General features: G+C 40.2%; 1 protein-coding gene across 6 annotated transcripts in view; it reads left to right on the top strand.

Moving 5' to 3' along the window:
* The window catches only part of LOC133403146 (voltage-dependent calcium channel subunit alpha-2/delta-1), a 90,042-nt gene that overhangs the window by 34,165 nt on the left and 38,468 nt on the right, over window positions 1-17,409 (top strand). For all 6 annotated transcript variants that reach the window (XM_061677756.1, XM_061677754.1, XM_061677753.1 and 3 more), the window contains exons 7-12: window positions 6,389-6,520; window positions 7,957-8,026; window positions 9,038-9,088; window positions 9,305-9,404; window positions 15,568-15,726; window positions 17,146-17,250. In XM_061677756.1, the coding sequence (XP_061533740.1) occupies window positions 6,389-6,520; window positions 7,957-8,026; window positions 9,038-9,088; window positions 9,305-9,404; window positions 15,568-15,726; window positions 17,146-17,250 (617 nt within the window). The remainder of the gene's footprint in view (window positions 1-6,388; window positions 6,521-7,956; window positions 8,027-9,037; window positions 9,089-9,304; window positions 9,405-15,567; window positions 15,727-17,145; window positions 17,251-17,409) is intronic.

Below are 17,409 nucleotides of genomic sequence, written 5' to 3'. Positions count from 1 at the left end.
CCCCTGTTTTATCAATTGCTCTGCTTTGGTAAAATGGCACGTAAAGGTTTGTTTACTAATGGGACCATCTGAGATTTTGAAACATGGAAGTATGTGTCACGTCAGGTCTGTGGTGAGAACATTTGACATTTGAGTCATGTCCTTGCAGTCGTACAGCACTCAGGAGTGTCAGCAAACTTGTTGAGAGCTTCGCAGCATCGGTCAGGAAACACATTTTTTCCCGGCGGGTGAGACCTAGTGTACGTGAGAGCGACTGCATGGCGCTGTGACTTACAGCATTCAAATTAATTAGAATCCTGTGAAATGTGACATGTCAGCATTCACACAAAGGAAGGGGACGGTGGAACGGGTTAAAATTCCGCTGTGGACCCGTCTGGCCCCAAGGTTAGACTCCTCACCTTTTTGTTGTACTTCCCGCTTAGCAGGAAATAAGGAGGCACATCTCCTATGCTGTCTGTCTGTCTCTGAAAGTTCAGGGCTTGTTTGTTAGCTTGGGCTTGAACCCGTCATGATTTTGTCTTTTTTTTTTTTTTTTTGCCGTTCCGGTGACAAATCCCTGGTTATATTCTGGGCCGGGTGCCATAATGCCACACACTCAAAGATGCTGCGCATTGCTTGCAAGTAATGAATATCAGAGCTGCTGGAATCTATCCAGGACTGAAGGATGATCTGATGGCTCAATGAGAACAAAAGTCTGTTTACACAGTCACAGCATGGGGAGTTTTTGCAGTTTGGAGACTAAAAATCTGGGAAACTACACGATTATAATTGCAGGAGATATTCAGAATGTTCTACAAACATGAATTTTCTAACTATATAGATCGATAGATAGATAGATCGATAGATAGATCGATAGATAGATCGATAGATAGATCGATAGATAGATAGATAGATAGATAGATAGATAGATAGATAGATAGATAGATAGATAGATAGATAGATAGATAGATAGATAGATAGATAGATAGATAGATAGATAGATTTTTCCCACTCACTTTATGGGACCTCATGCAGTGATAGTTCCATAAATCAGGTCTATGTAATGGAGATTCCAAAATGTGAACATAGAAGTTATTTGAAGCTGACATTTTTAGTATTAGCTCATTTGACATGGGTTTCCATCAGTGTGTGTGTCTGCCCTGCTATTCCTTTGCTTTATTGGGACAAAAGTCACATCATGACGACCTCTTGTAGTGTGGAGACCAAAAATCAGGAACACTGGCCCATGTGACATGTGCTCCAGTGGCCGCACTTGATGGGAACAAGCCTGTTGACACAGTCATGTCATTGGGTCTTGTTGTTGTCTGGAAACCATAAATCGGGTCCCCGTAAGAAATTCCTTGTCAAATGAATGTTGGAGCAATTCTGGAGTTGTACAGATGTGATTTATTTTATTTTTTTTAGCAGTGGTCCGTAGGGAGCCGGCACAGTGGATGACTGGTTAATCCCTTGAATGATTGACTTATTCATACACATGTAGGGCTAGGAATGTAAAATTGTACTTTAAAATATTATTGCCTGGGCGGCACGGTGGACGACTGGTTAGCACATCTCGCTCACAGTTCTGAGGACTGGGCTTCAAATCCCGGCCCCGCCTGTGTGGAGTTTGCATGTTCTCCCCGTGCCTGGGTGGGCTTTCTCCAACTCCTCCAGTTTCCTTCCACATCCCAAAAAACATGCGTGATAGGTTGATTGAGAACTCTAAATTGCCCTTAGGTGTGAATGTGTGTGCGAATGGTTCTTTGTTTATATGTGTCCTGCGATTGGTTGGCAACTGGTTCAGGGTGTACCCCACCTCCCGCCCGACGATAGCTGGGATAGGCTCCAGCACCCCGCGACCCTAGTGAGGATAAGCGGTAAAGAAAATGGATGGATGGATGGTCCGTATGGCAAAAGTGTGTTTACACAGTTATATTGTAGGGACCTATTTTAGCACGGGGGCCTAAAATTGTGACGCCATAAGGAAAAGCCATTTCATGACATTTATTTTGAAGCAGAAATTATGTATTTATTTATTTATATTTAGCAACTATCCATGATGTCCATATATGTTTTTGTTTTGTTTTTTGCCAGCATGTGTTTTCTGATATTCATGGTTCTATGGGGACGAAAGGCTGGTCACACATTGACATTTTGGGGAACGATCATTGAAACACCCAAATATGATGGTAAGAGTTGTTCTGATTTTTTTGGGGTTTTTTTCCACGATGGCCCATACTCTATGACAAGTGTTAACACAGTCATATCATGGGGGCCTCTTGTGGTGTGAGGACCAAAAACCCAGTACCCATAGGAGAAACCCATTAATATAAGGGAAGAAGATGTTCTGAATTTATATACGGGGTGTTTTTCCATGTGCGTATGTGTGTAAACATTTATTTGTTTGGCAATTCTGCATTTAGTTGACAAGAAGCGATTCTCTAGTTGTGGTGTTGGTTACTTGCGATGAAAACAGATTGTACACACGCATCAGTCTGCATGCGAGGAACCTCTGCCCTCACATAATTTTTGTGTACCCAACGGCCACCTTTGCCACAGAACACATTGTTCTGTGCGCTCTGAAGGGAAAAAGATGACATTTGTACGCCGTTGAGGCTTCAACTCGCCCAATTTGATCTTCACGGCATAAATGTTCCAGGAATAGCATTTTCTCAGCCAGATGGGAGAAATTGGATTTTTGTGTTTCAAGTGGGAGGCGGGGTTATGAAATCAACCCCACACAGGCTTGCCGTAGGCCTGGAAATACAGTAGATGACGTGCACATCACAATTGCCACATATGTATGGCTAAATGAGGAGAGAGGCAGGAGTGCGGAGTGTAGCGTAATTGCTGTTGCCATGAATAGATACTGTGAATCTTCAATAAGTTTTAACATTTTGAACTTTTCTCAAGACATGACCCAATCACCTTTACTTCACTTGGAAAATAAGGAAACCCATGAATGTTAGAGATTTTTTTATGCCGAATTTTTTAGTGATGGCACACACCATTCAACGTTTTCTGCCAGTGTGTGTTTTCTGGAATCCATGATTCAATGGGGACAAAAAGTTAGGTACTTATTCACATTTTGGGGACCTCTTGAGGCGTGGGCACCATAAATCAGTTCCCCATAAGGAATACACCCAAATGTAATGGCAAGATCCATTTTGAAGGTTCTCGTTTCCCCCCCAATATCCAATACGAAAACAGTCACATCTTGGGGACCTCTTGTGGTTTGGGGACCACAAACCGGGATACCCATTATATTCACGTCGGAGTGATTTTGAAGGTGGATTTTTTTTAAAATTGTTTTTAATTTTTTTTTAACAATGGTCCATACAATTCATACATGTTTTCAACAACTGTGTGTTTTATGGTATTCAGGGTTCTACTGAAACAAAAGGTTGTTTATATGTTCATATGTCTGGGATTTGTGGACCTATTCTGAATTTTATTTTCCCCCGTAACGGCCCATATGGAAAAAATTTGTTTAAACAGTCACCACATGCAGTGTGGGGACCAAAACTCAGAGACAAATTCCTTGTGTGTTTTTGACATACTTGGGAAATAAATATGATTCTGATTCTGATTTTGATTCCATAAAGTAAATATGAGGAGGTATTCTGAAGGGGATTTTTTTTTAATATGCACTCAGAGCTATAGTGTTTGCGTTATTAACAATATGTTTATTACTCTGGTCATAGTGTGCAGTCATTTGGTCATCCATTTCATGGTATTATATTCATTTGCACTATTAATTCATCACTGGGTTTGATGCTGAATCCATGCAGTACTGTTTTATCCTGACTATATGCTAAGCTATTTTGTTCTATTGCTCTATTGTAACTTGTAGCCTCACGCAATTTGAACTTTTCTCTTTATGCTCCACCTGTTATAGTGCTATTTTATCTCCCCCGCATTTAGAATTATGCACATAATGAAAGAAATGCATAATGTCCACACGCACACATGCGCACGCACGCACACACACACACACAAGCACATATAATTCAATTTAAAAACAAGGAAATAGCCACTCTTGGCAAACCAAGGCTTCATTAACTTCCGTCTCGAGAGGCGCAAATGCAAATGGAAAGTGTTTGCACATCAATGAGCCACGCCACAATCAATACAATAAATTCCCATCTACTTCACCCGCGGACACTTTTGGAAATTTAAAATAGAGAAGAAAAAAAAAGAATAACAATTTACCCCATGGGGGTTGTTGTTTGTGCCAAAATTAAATAAAAAGCTACAAAAATTCCACGCAATAAATGTTTTTCATTGCACTCCCAGCATCATTTAATAAAAGGCCATTAAACAAATGTCATTGAATATGTAGAAATGGGATTAATAATTTAGTACACATTTGACACTTTATTAATGGACAATATAATTTATGAAATCACATTTTATTTCATAGATACTGCATTACCTTTTAATTATCCTTTATATTTGTTTAATTTTGGCACTAACAAAACACAGAACACGTTTTAACATGTCACAACACCATCAAGAAACGAACCAATGCCTATTACTTTGCTCTTATAACCAAGCGTCAAAAATGTTGAATAATGAATAATAATAAGAATAATGTGCTTTGAGGTGATGGTTGATTGATTTTGCTAAACCTGAGTCTGGTTACCCACTAAATTATGACTATAATATAAAGGTAATGCATTGATTAAAAATTTTGATTTTATTTGTATTGTTTTTATATAGGCGGCACGGTGACCGACTGGTTAGAGCGTCAGCCTCACAGTTCTGAGGGACTGGGGTTCAATCGCCGGCCCCGCCTGTGTGAAGTTTGCATGTTCTCCCCGTGCCTGCGTGGGTTTTCGCCGGCCACTCCGGTTTCATCCCACATCCCAAAAACATGCATTAATTGGAGACTCTAAATTGCCCATAGGTGTGAATGTGAGTGTGAATGGTTGTTTGTTTGTATGTGCCCTGCGATTGGCTGGCAACCAGTTCAGGGTGTACCCCGCCTCCTGCCCGATGATAGCTGGGATAGGCTCCAGCACGCCCGCGACCCTAATGAGGAGAAGTGGCTTGGAAAATGGATGGATGGATGGATGGATGTTTTTATATAAATAGAGGACAAACCCTTCTTAACTGATGACAGCATTGTAATCTGTTTTTATTTTAATAAAATTCAAGCAATAATTTTTGTTTCATTGTTTTGTACTTCAAGCTTCTCACTGATCGAAATGAGACCCTTTTTACAGTACAATAGAATAATAACCTGTAACACTACTGAGTCACATGACACCAAGGAAGAAAAATGTCCATTGGATCCAATGTGGACATTTTCACTTGTGTACTCACTTTTCACTTTTGTTACCAGCAGTTTTGACATTTATGTCAAATTATTTTGAGGGGACAGTAAATTTACACTTTTACGAGCTGTACACTGGCTACTTATAGCAAAGTGTCATTACTTCAGTGTTGGCCGAGATACTGTCTACAAAACTGTACACACCAACATCCATTAGTCACAGTATTAAGTACACTTGCCTGTGTTTTTGTGCAGACCTCCGGGCTGCCACGTCTCGAAATGTTACCTATGACTATAATTTGACATCTTAATCAAGAAATAATAATGTGCTTTAAATGTTTTTTGTTTTGTAAAACTTTACATGCATAACAATAATAATTATATATTAAAACTGAAAAGATTCACATTTGGGTTGAAGAGCTTCTACATACAGCACTATTTTTTTAATCATTACAGAAAGATGAAATATATATATTTTGGTAATTACCAATGCTGTTAACTCCTTGTACTGATATGTTGGTTACATTACCGTGTAAAGTCAAAACGAGTAAAAATTTTACATTATTATCTTTGTAAAGGCAGTTTTTAATGCAGCTCTTGCGTTGGATCTCGAGAGGCATCCCAAATGAAGTGCTGGGTATATCTTGAACAATGCAATGTTTAACATAATCCCTACCGTCAGACAAATCAAACGCCTGTGCAAATGCAGTATAATATCCTCAGTGGAGGTAAGGAAACTAAAAATGAGGGAGAATGAAAGAAGGGGAATAAAAGAGTGTAATGTGAGGTTGCTGATCCACTTGGGGGGCAGCCAGTGGCGTTGCCCCCCCACAATCCATCATTGTGAGTGTTACGTGGCTCTGGGCTGTCCAGGTGCTGTGTCACTGCATCCATAATGCCCGTTGCCTCCCACAACACACACTATCAATCTCACACAATCACACACACATACAGGTTATTGGTTGTTTCAAGGTAGGCTCATTTTTGTGTGGGAATACAAATGTGCTTATCGAAACGATCCACAAGTTTGTGTTCATTTCGCACAACCTGGGAAATTCCAACGCTGTGTATTAAAAGTGTTTATTTTTGTCTTTTTTTTTTGATGACAGTGTTTGTCTCGTTTGTTTTTAGCCACCATTGTACTGAACGAGCTGAACTGGACCGAGGCGCTTGAGGACGTGTTTAAGAAAAACAGGGAGGATGATCCCACGCTTCTCTGGCAGGTGTTTGGAAGCGCTACTGGTCTGGCCCGCTACTACCCAGGTAGGCAAAATAAATTGAACACTGCATGTTCATGCAAGAATATGTCAAGCTTCACTCAGCAATACTATAATAAATATGTCAATACGAGTATCTAGAAACAATAACTGAAGCAGCTTTGATATATATTAATGTGCATGTGTGAACATGGCGGCACGGTGGGCGACGACTGGTTAGAGCGTCAGCCTCACAGTTCTGAGGACCCGGGTTCAATCCCCTGTGTGGAGTTTACATGTTCTCCCCGTGCCTGCGTGGGTTTTCTCCGGGCACTCCGGTTTCCTCCCACATCCCAAAAACATGCATGAATTGGAGACTCTAAATTGCCCGTAGGCATGATTGTGAGTGCGAATGGTTGTTTGTTTCTGTGTGCCCTGCGATTGGCTGGCAACCAGTTCAGGGTGTACCCCGCCTCCTGCCCGATGACAGCTGGGATAGGCTCCAGCACCCCCGCGACCCTAGTGAGGAGAAGCGGCTCAGAAAATGGATGGATGGATGTGTGAACATTTGCTGGTAGGTAGGTAGGTAGGTATGTAGGTTGGTTGGTTGGCAGGTAATATCAGATTTGGTAGGTGGGAAGGTGGATTAGTTAGTAGGTAGTAGTAGGTAGGTAGGTAGGAGAGAGTTTGGTAGATAGATGAAGAGAGCTAGATAATTAGACTTAGGTAGGCAGAGTGAACAAGCCGGGAAGTTAGAGAACAAGGTAGGCAGGTAGAGGTAGAGTATATAGAGTTACCTCTTATTTTCTTCCATTTTCAGTATCTGTAGTTGGACTGGCCCAGTGCCCCAACATTTTAGTCTTTCTACTGCATTTATTAGCAGGCTCAATTCAACTATTTTCTCTTCTTCAGACTACAGTACACAGTGTCCATTTTGGTGTATTTTGCATGCTTTTTTAAATTAAAATGACCTTGACTCAACAGTCAGCAGTTTGCAATATGTTCGCATCACCATGCACAAAGGCTCAACACTAAAATCCCGTACAACGCAGTCTGATACAAACCAATCATTCGACGCTTAGGCTCGGTATTTTTGTTTCTATTCATGACATCGTCCATGTGGCCTCTCAGGAGAGGTTGATGTGCAATATTCAGTAATGATAACTGGCTTTGACTACTTTATTACTATGTGTTTTAAATACGACTTAGCATGCATGACGAGCAGGCTCACTCTCTCATGCTTGATTTTCATGCCCCCCTGCACTAACACCACACTTGTGATTGTCAAAGCAATTAAATTCAGTCCGCACGTCTTGTCATGAATCATATTTTCGGCTCTAGAATTCTAACGATTTGTAAGATGACATCCAGAAATCTGTCATCGCTCAGTACGTCACACAGCCTGACAATGACGACTGTGTCGTAAATAAAATAAGCAATTAGTGGTTTCATCTCCTCGCTGTGTGAGACAGGTGTGATCAACACACTTTTCATGTCCTGCAGCGTCTCCCTGGATGGATGCTCGGAAGACGCCCAGTAAAATTGACCTGTATGATGTACGCAGGAGACCGTGGTAAGAGATCGCACTACATCATGGCCAGCTGCTCGGAAGCCAGAAAATTGCCTGTTGGTTTGAAGGTGCAGGTGACGACACGATTGCTATTTCTAGACGAGTTACACTGGAATAGCGTTGGGATGTTTACGTGATAGAAATTGCCACTGGAGCTGTCGTTACCGTTAATGCCACTGGATAGAGCCTCATTATGTTGTTGCAATACACCGGAGGGATCTGTGAGCTGAAGTGCCAGGATGAGGCAGCCATCTTGCATTCACGCAATAGCAGAAAGCAAAAATAAATGGTGTGATTTCGTATTGAATATGTATGAATTAGTTGTAGTAGTCTCAAGCATGACACATTTTTCCAAATAAAACCTCGAAGCGCCACCTGGCGGTGCGATCTATTAGTTTGTCTGAGATTTTGAAAAGGTCGACTTTTTCGGAAACATCCCAAGGTCCTGTTGATGCATTCATTCAAATTATACAAAAGCAATCAAAATATAATTAATTACTGTATATTACTTTTAGACAGTAATTGGAATAGCTACACTTACTGTTGCATTTTCAATGGTATAACTAATTGTCAACTATATTTCCAAAGTAATCTTCACAGCATTTTCTATACTGAAGCAGAAGGAGTCGATAGAGGCTATAACACCAGCCGAGAGCTTTTAAATAATTTCGAAGCTGTGGATCTCCAGCCGTGAAAAGATGGAGAAGCGGCTGAAAATGAGGGAAAAAAAACAAAACACACAAAAAAAACTCCAGAATAAGTTCAGTGAAAGTGAAGTGAAAAAAAATGTGGCAATTAAGGAAAAACTAAATTTTATGATATTATAACTATATAGTACAATACTGCACAGTGCTATTAATCTTAAAAATGGTAGCTAGAACAGTTCATAACATTTCCATTCATTTCAATGGAGAACGATAATTTGCGATTTGAGTGAATTGTATCACTATAATGGTGACGGAACAAAATACATTTGTAAGTACCGCAGTACTTATTGGTTAAGTGTGTGTGCAGGTACATCCAAGGAGCCGCCTCACCCAAAGACATGCTCATCCTGGTGGACGCGTGAGTTTACTTCCTAATGGCAATGATCTGCTCCCTTATAATTTTTTTCTTTTTCATCATGATCTGCTCCCTTATAACATTTTTCCATTAGCCCCCCCCCCAACACACGCACACACCCCCACCCCGAAAAGGAAGCCAGCCCCCTTACAGCCTCCCGTCCGTCTTATCTGACAAACACAAGTGCAGCAGACTGATGTTGTCATCTGGCTTTCGCAGGAGCGGCAGTGTTTCCGGCCTGACGCTCAAACTGATCCGGACGTCCGTCAGCGAGATGCTGGAGACGCTGTCCGATGACGACTACGTCAATGTGGTTTATGTGAGTGTTGTTTAAAACTCCACCATTTAAGTAATCACGGCGACAATTTGTGCCATTCACTTTTTTTATTTTTATTTTTGAGACATTTTGTTGAATGAAAAGGTCAAATTTGAGGATATTCATTTTAAAAACATTTTAGAATTGCCTTGCTAGCGCTACTGAATTGATAACTTCTCTTAGAAGTCTACACTCTGCTGTATAAACTAATTCATTAATAAATTGTTAAATGAACCTGAATATGATTCATATATGATAAGCAGATTTAATGCTGTACTTTAGGGTCAAATTGCTATTAATTTGTAATATTCATATTTGTCCAAAAGATGGCAATATTTTTTCCCATACAAAGAATGCAGCAAAGTAATACCGTTTGCTGTTTTGATATTAAATGTGATATAGATTTCACACTAAACCTTTTTTGGGGAAAATTAATATCATATTTTTAGAGGAAGGTTTTTATCCACCAACTGTTTGCCATTCAAAGCATCCTGCCAAATTTCACACCCCGTTAGTATGTTCCGCAAGGGCCTTGCTCTTAAAATGATTACTATAAAAGGGGGTAAAAGCACCTAAATGTAATTCATATTTAAATTTCAGCCTGGATAAGTTTTAGAATAGTAAGAACACTGACTAATTTAAAGAGGTAAAAAAATTAATATATCATATGTTTAAAGCAGTTTTTGGGACACCTACATTTTTCTCAAGGGTCTTACTGGCTTTCAAGTTGTGTAATTTATATATTCATCCCTCATTTGTCACTTTTTTTTTTTTTTGCCGTTCAAAACATGCAGAAAAATGTCACAACTTTGATTGTTTTCAGCAAAGATCTGTTTGCTACTGAAATTACTACTAATTTAGTTTCACTAGATAGTGTTGGAAGATATTCCTAAAGGATGTTTTTTGGTGACGACAATTTTCTCAAGGGTCTTAAGGGTTCTTAAGGGTTAAGCACATACGCAGACAACGACACTCCACACCACAATTGCTTTGTCCCACACGCACACGAGCGCACACGCAAGCGGTTCACAGAGATGGATGACACGAAATGAAGTATAGATTTCTGCCACGTCTGCCCACCTTCAAGCAGGCCTTTAATGAAATGCCTGCTGCTCCATTTGCTGAACTGGATGAAACTTTGCACTCTCTTCGCCACCCCTCCTTTTTATATACCGCATGCACAACAAAAGTAATGCAACATCTAGCCAACTTAATATGGAAACAAAATAAGGAGTCGCCCCCCGCCACCTTTGTGTTCGACTCAAATAATTAAACCTCAATCAGGAAAAATTCAATGATCATCTCTATTAGTTTACTCCATTCATCTTTTTGTATCAAGGAACAATGCATGTGTGTACCTTTACCATGTACAATACCGCAGTTTTGACTTTTTCATCTTTCTCGTTCGCTCCCTTCATTTGTCATTCTTTCATCGACCAATCACTCCCACGACTCATCGCACTTTCAATCCTCGAAATCTTCCAGGCTTGCCAATAAGCGTCCGATGAGCCAGTCAGGAGGCTGAGTGGTGTGTCGGTAGTGCCGTGCTCTCGTGGATGAGATGTCAGTTGCGACGGACTGGATTGGAGCTGTGTAATCACTCTGGAAACTTTAGTTTTTTCTTGAAATGAATGTCGTGTTTCTCAGAAGATCAGTCCTTTGTGTTTCTGAGAATAGGACAGATACAATCAAACAGAGAAGAGACATTAATATGCAAAAAGCGGTGGTTGGTTCATGCTTTTAGGATATTGACCGCATTTATGGTGTATATTAACCATACAAGCGCCATCTGAGCTTGCCACCAGATGTCTGGGTTGCATTTAGTAACAACAAACAGAACAATTCTGGAAAAAAAGAGGCTTCAAGCTGTTTAATGCCCTTCCCAAGTTCAAGTTTACTGTCAAACTAAATATAAAACAAAGAAAATTTCAGGTTGTGTATTTAACCGAACCACATTATTTTGTCTGACGAAAGTCTGCTAGCTCACTGCTAACACAATACAAAAAGCCATAGGTGGGCTAACCCAGGTAGCATTGATGTTACGGTAGTTAGAGTATTATCCCTTAAAGCAACGAATATTTGAACACAAACTGTAGCAACACATGCAGACAGACAATAAACAATAGTCCCAGTCATATAATGTATTCTTTATCCTCTGTGAAAAAGACTAATATTACTAGAGATTATGGAGTTACTTTGAGTAGTTGAGTAAAAATCGTTTTAGTTTGCATGATTTTGTTAAAGTGTCGCCAAGTAGTCAAGTCGCACACACCAGAAGGAGCCGCAAAACTGTTTCATTCTTTACATTCTATTTAATTACGTTATTACGATATATTTTTAAAAACTACAGTATTATAGATTGCTATTTTCCTTTCCTGGCTGGAACTGATGAATGACATTTCCATTCATTTCTATGGGGAAAACATGATTTAATGAATGATTTTATTTATTTTCTACATTGCATAAAGTTATGAGCGTGGTCACGGAATGTATTAAGCACAAGGGACCACTGTATTTGCTTTATTATTGTGGTTCACTGACTGGTCGAGTGGGTAGTTCAAGGGATATGCAGTCATCATCGCCATAATTCCCTTAGTCCCGCCACCTGAATAAATCAATTAGCAAACAGCAAATGAACTGAGGTCACGCTCCAGAGAAGTCATCATTTTGTCTCGGTGTCACCCTCTCGCTCACTCGACCACCGCTAACGCCGACGCACGCCACCAGAAGGTGTCGGAACTTGACATGCGATCATTAATCTCTAATGTTAGCGATGAATCTTTCCTCATTAACAGCAGCCAAGGGACCAAATTGGCATTTGGTCAAGGAAGACGCTCAGACACACACACTCACACTTACACGCACGTACACACTCCCTCGACAGCTGCTGTAGGTCAGAGGAACGCCTGTTGGCTACTCCTTTCCATTCTTCATCTGTGCTAATCTTTTTCCTTTCATGTGTTCTCTCTTTTCTCCTGCTTTTTATCCTGCCTGCTTACTTGGGGGCTGATTTAATACTTAGAGAAAAAAAAAAAAAAGGTTTGCACGTTCTAAAACGGCCACAAAAGCTGAATTTGATCTATCGACCGTGCGTACCCATAACTGCGGTTATTGTAGCGAGGAGGAGGTGGAGGCAAAATGAGAACGGACGGGTGATCTTCTCCACTCTGTAAACATATTTGACATGCCAGGAATATACATAATCAAGACGTATTGTCTATTCAGCATTACAATTTTGAAGCTTCGGAATGATTTTAGGGTTGACTTGGAGCCAGTCACAAGAAGGAGTCATGCCATATCATCTATGACAAAAGTCCTTTCGACTCTGCATTTCCTTGCATCTGGTACCGCATGGTGACAATTGGTACCGGCCTCTCTCATGGCAGTCTTTCAAGGGTGTGGTCCAAATTTTTAAATGCAATGTTAAGCAGCATGGGCACAGTTTCCGTGCACTCAGAGTGAGTACAATCAAACAAAAATGGCTTTTATGCAGTTGTTGGCTTCCCCAAAATGATCAGAGCAATAGATTTATTTTTTTCTGTAACTCAGTAATATGTTTGTGGTGCTCTCACAAATTTCCCATGGTGAACACCATCAGAGCTTTTTAAATATAGCGATCTCCACCACTTGTACACCTTGATGCCAACAGTGCGCGCAATAATTTTATCGCCTGCTATTTGGAATCTTAGTAAATCACACCCTTGGTTTGGTTGCTGTCTGTCCAGCAAAAAGCCATCTGGAGCAAGGAAGAGTTCAGGTGGCATTAAGGCCCGGAAGATTAGCCTTGGGCCTTGTGTCATCGCTAATCGCGTCTGGGAACAACCTGGGCCGTGTCACGCACAAAAATCCTGTCAAGTTGTTGTAAAAAGGCTGTTAATCTGACACGGCAGATGGTTTGTTCAGACAAGCTTTTTGGCAAAAGAGAAGATGGATCTAGCTATCAGGCTAGCTAGCTAGCAAGCTCCGCCACTATCTCCACCTCTATTCCTACCTTTATCTCCTCAAAGGGTGCAGATTGGTTTGTCTTTTGATTCAGTTCAGACCAACTCGTCTCAGTTTAAATGTTGCATTCATGAAATCTTGGTTTCAATTTCCATATTACTGTAAAAAAAAAAAAAAAAGAAAAAAAAAAAGAAAAAAACTGGTGAAACAACAATAAAGAGCAGACGCATGGATGGAATGCAATGTGCAAGTTATTCTGACCAAGAAGGAAGCTGCTGTCACACTTCAGTGATCACAAACATTCAATTGTTACCTGGAACAGAGCGTACAAGAATAACCTTGGCCAATGAATCACATGCTGCTTCACCAAGTGAATGACACAGATTGTCTAATCTATGGTAAATTTCAATTTTAAATTGCCTATCCATCTGTCCATATCTGAAAAATTTTCGGAGCCACAATTTCAGATTTGGTTCCACTGTGGTACTTCAATAAAAAGTTACCTGAGATGTGCCTATGCCTCACAAACTCACTGAAAAAAAGTCACACCCAAAACAACACAATACTTATTATTCTTAATTTATAGACAAATTTACAGGTCGTTATGCCCATTCATGGTGGTACGTGAAGAATCACTGAATTAAAAGTTCAAATGTTACAGTGGTTTTAACTTTTTTTTTTTTTTTCAAACCCAGTTCAGTACATTTTCAAAGTTCTGTTTAGTTGTATTTAACTTCAAAGTAGAATACATTAGCATTTAGTCTTTCAGAATTGTTTGTCTTTAGTTTCAAGTTTGAGAAGCCGCTGATGTAGTGTCTGCTGACTGACTGCTTTTGCATTAAAATAATACAAATAAAACACACTGCCCCTCCCTGCTGCCGACTGCAGAATCGCCATCTGCGTAAACCTGACATATCTGGTGGCATAAGGTCATTTCGTCCTGCACACCAAGACACACCCTCTCAATTTCCTCATATTCCCTATTTACACATAATTTCCTCCTCCTCTTTCTCCTTTTAATAGATTATGTGAAAATAAGGCCCCGGGCCATTATGTGCACCTCTATTGTGTTTGCGTACTTCTATTTGCCGTATTATCTTGATTCGTTTTTTTTTTCTTCCCCCTAGCCATTGTGATCATGGCCTTTCAGTCAAATAGAAATGTGTTTGTCTGTTATTGTCAAAGGAGACGCCGCTTCAAGGCTGGCCATCGGACACACACACACGCACACACACACACACACACACACACACACAAACACACACACACACACACCGACGTGTGGGGTCAGACGTCATGTTGCCTCCCAGCTTGCCGATGAGTGTTTGCGGACTCACACAGGAAATCTGATGAGCTGAGAGGAGGTTTGACATTATAACGTAATGGATGCTATTCTATGGACTATTATTGTATGGCATCATTACAGCCGTCATTGTACAAGTGTGGAGAGCCGGGGTCGCAACCTTTTAGAGTCCAGGAGATAATTTTTTTCCAAGGACCCCCTCATAATCATAAAACTAATTAAACAAAACCACCGTGTGTACAGGTGGCACAGCGGATGACTGAGTAGCACACTGGCCCACATTTCAGAGGTTGTGGGTTAGAATCCGGACTGCGGTTAGGGTTAGAGTTTGCATGTTCTCCCCGTGCCTGCGTGGGTTTTCTTCCGGTACACTGGTTTCCTCCCATATTCCATAAACATGCATGGTAGGTTAATTGACAACTCTAAATTGTCCGTAGGTGTGAATGGTTATTTGTCTATATGTGCGCTGTGATTGGCTAGCAACCCAGTTCAAAGACCTTTGGCTGTGTGATTGGAAATGACCCCCCCTCCCAAAAAAAAAAAAAAAACATGACGGTGTTGCTGCATAACCTTGTTCTTATATACTGTAGCTCCGATCTTGTTGCCATGGGTAACGAGTCGTGGCGCTCCAAGGATGTGAAGCAATTAGTGGGGCTTGATGAATGTGTCTGTTTTTCCACTGGCTCATAACAGCCAAGGCCAGGTGGGAGTGAGGAGTGTGTTCATCACGCGTGTGTTTGTGTGTGCCGTGTTGTATTTCATTTGCACATATGTTGCACACGTGGTAATGTATTCCAAATTCGGCCGAGCCAAACTGGCGCATACGATTGAGCTCCACCAAGCTTTTCAGTCTAATTATGGCCGCGTGTCTTTGGGGGCCTGCGCAGTGTCATATCCTAACCCGTCGCTTTTGTTTCACAGTTCAACACCATGGTGAAGAAGACGGCATGCTTCGAGCATCTGGTCCAAGCCAACGTGAGGAACAAGAAGCTGCTGAAGGATGCCGTGCAGAACATCACAGCCAAGGGCATCACCAACTATACCAAGGGATTCGAATTTGCATTTGAGCAGCTTGCAGCGGTAATGTTTGACCTCCTTTCAATATTTTACTTGTGTTATTTGAATATTTTTCACTTCAATTGTTTTTTTTTTTCTCTTCCGAGAGGAAGTTAAATAAATTTGTGAATTAAAAATATGAGTATATATTGCTTGCGATTGGCTGGCAACCAGTTCAGGGTTTACCCCGCCTCCTCCCCGATGATAGCTGGGATAGGCTCCAGCACGCCCGCGACCCTAGTGAGGAGAAGCGGCTCAGAAAATGGATGGGTGGAGTATCTATTCCTTTCGTATGTATTGCATAAAACACTTTTAATAAAATTGTATTTACTTTTAATTATCATTTAACTTTATTCAATGTGTTAATTTATTTTTATACAAATAACATTACAACATTTATGCATCCAGCCATCCATTTCCTTTTCCGCTTCTTCTCACTAGGGTCGCGGGCGTGCTGTAGCGTATCCCAGCAATCTTCGGGTGGGAGGCAGGGTACACCCTGAACCGGACGCCAGCCAATCGCAGGCCACAGAAACAAACAACCATTCGCACTCACATTCACACCTACGGGCAATTTAGAGTCTTCAATCAACTCACCTACAAAGCTTCAACAATTAGTGTCCTCTGTTCCCAAACGTTTATTGAATGTTGTTAAAAGAAAAGTTGATGTCACACAGTGGTAAACATGACCCTGTGCCAGCTTTCTGGGAACGTGTTGCAGCCATAAAATTCAAAGTTAATGATTATTTGCTAAAATCAATAAGGTTTATCAGTTTGAACATTAAATATCTTGTCTTTGTAGTGTATTCAATTAAATATAGGTTGAACATGATTTGCAAATTATTGTATTCTGTTTTTATTTATGTTTAACACAACGTCCCGACTTCATTGGAATTGGGGTTGTACATTAAAAATCTAATTATATTTGTATAAGTTTCATGAACTTTCTTTTGTTATTTATATTCTTAAAAATAAAATGAATAAATTATATTAGTGTTTTTTTGGGGCGGGGGGTGCATTTCGCATCCAACATTTTACAATCATTTTATTTTATTTCATTTTCAAAATCTCCTGACCTTTAAATTCGTTTTTCATTTATTTATATATGTATTTCCATCTTTAAATATACTATCAATTAATGACATTTACGTCTTCATTGTTTTGTCATTTTTTAAAAATGAAATGAATGCCATATTGTTACGCTTGAAACAGGTGGTGAATGACAGCATTGTACTAACCTCTGCTGCCATCTGTTGGATACATCTAGTTCTCCTAGAACACTGTTTCCTTTTGTTAAGGCGCATCATAGGGTTTCAGCACATTTGACTGATTAATCAATCTAAATTTTGATGAATTATCAAATATTTGATGTTAAAAATGTCATGAAAGTAGACAAAGTCCTAATAATCATGTGTGTGTAATAATTTTTGTGTGTGTGAACAGACAAACATAAGCAGAGCAAACTGCAATAAGATCATCATGCTGTTTACTGATGGAGGAGAAGAACGAGCACGGGCCATCTTGGAGAAATACAATGCGGACAAAAAAGTACTTAACGCACATGACATATTATCCTGGAAAGTGTTTATTGTTTGGAGTTACTTTTGTCCGTCCAACCATGAAATGGACACAATATAGAAAAATGTGACAGTGTTACTAAAACCTTTTCAGTCATTGAAAGAAAGAGAAAAAAAAAAAGATTAACAT

This window comes from Phycodurus eques, chromosome 5 (assembly GCF_024500275.1).
Source record: "Phycodurus eques isolate BA_2022a chromosome 5, UOR_Pequ_1.1, whole genome shotgun sequence".
Lineage (NCBI taxonomy): Eukaryota > Metazoa > Chordata > Actinopteri > Syngnathiformes > Syngnathidae > Phycodurus > Phycodurus eques.
Note: the sequence above shows the minus strand (reverse complement) of the source record. Positions and strands in the feature narration are given on the sequence as shown.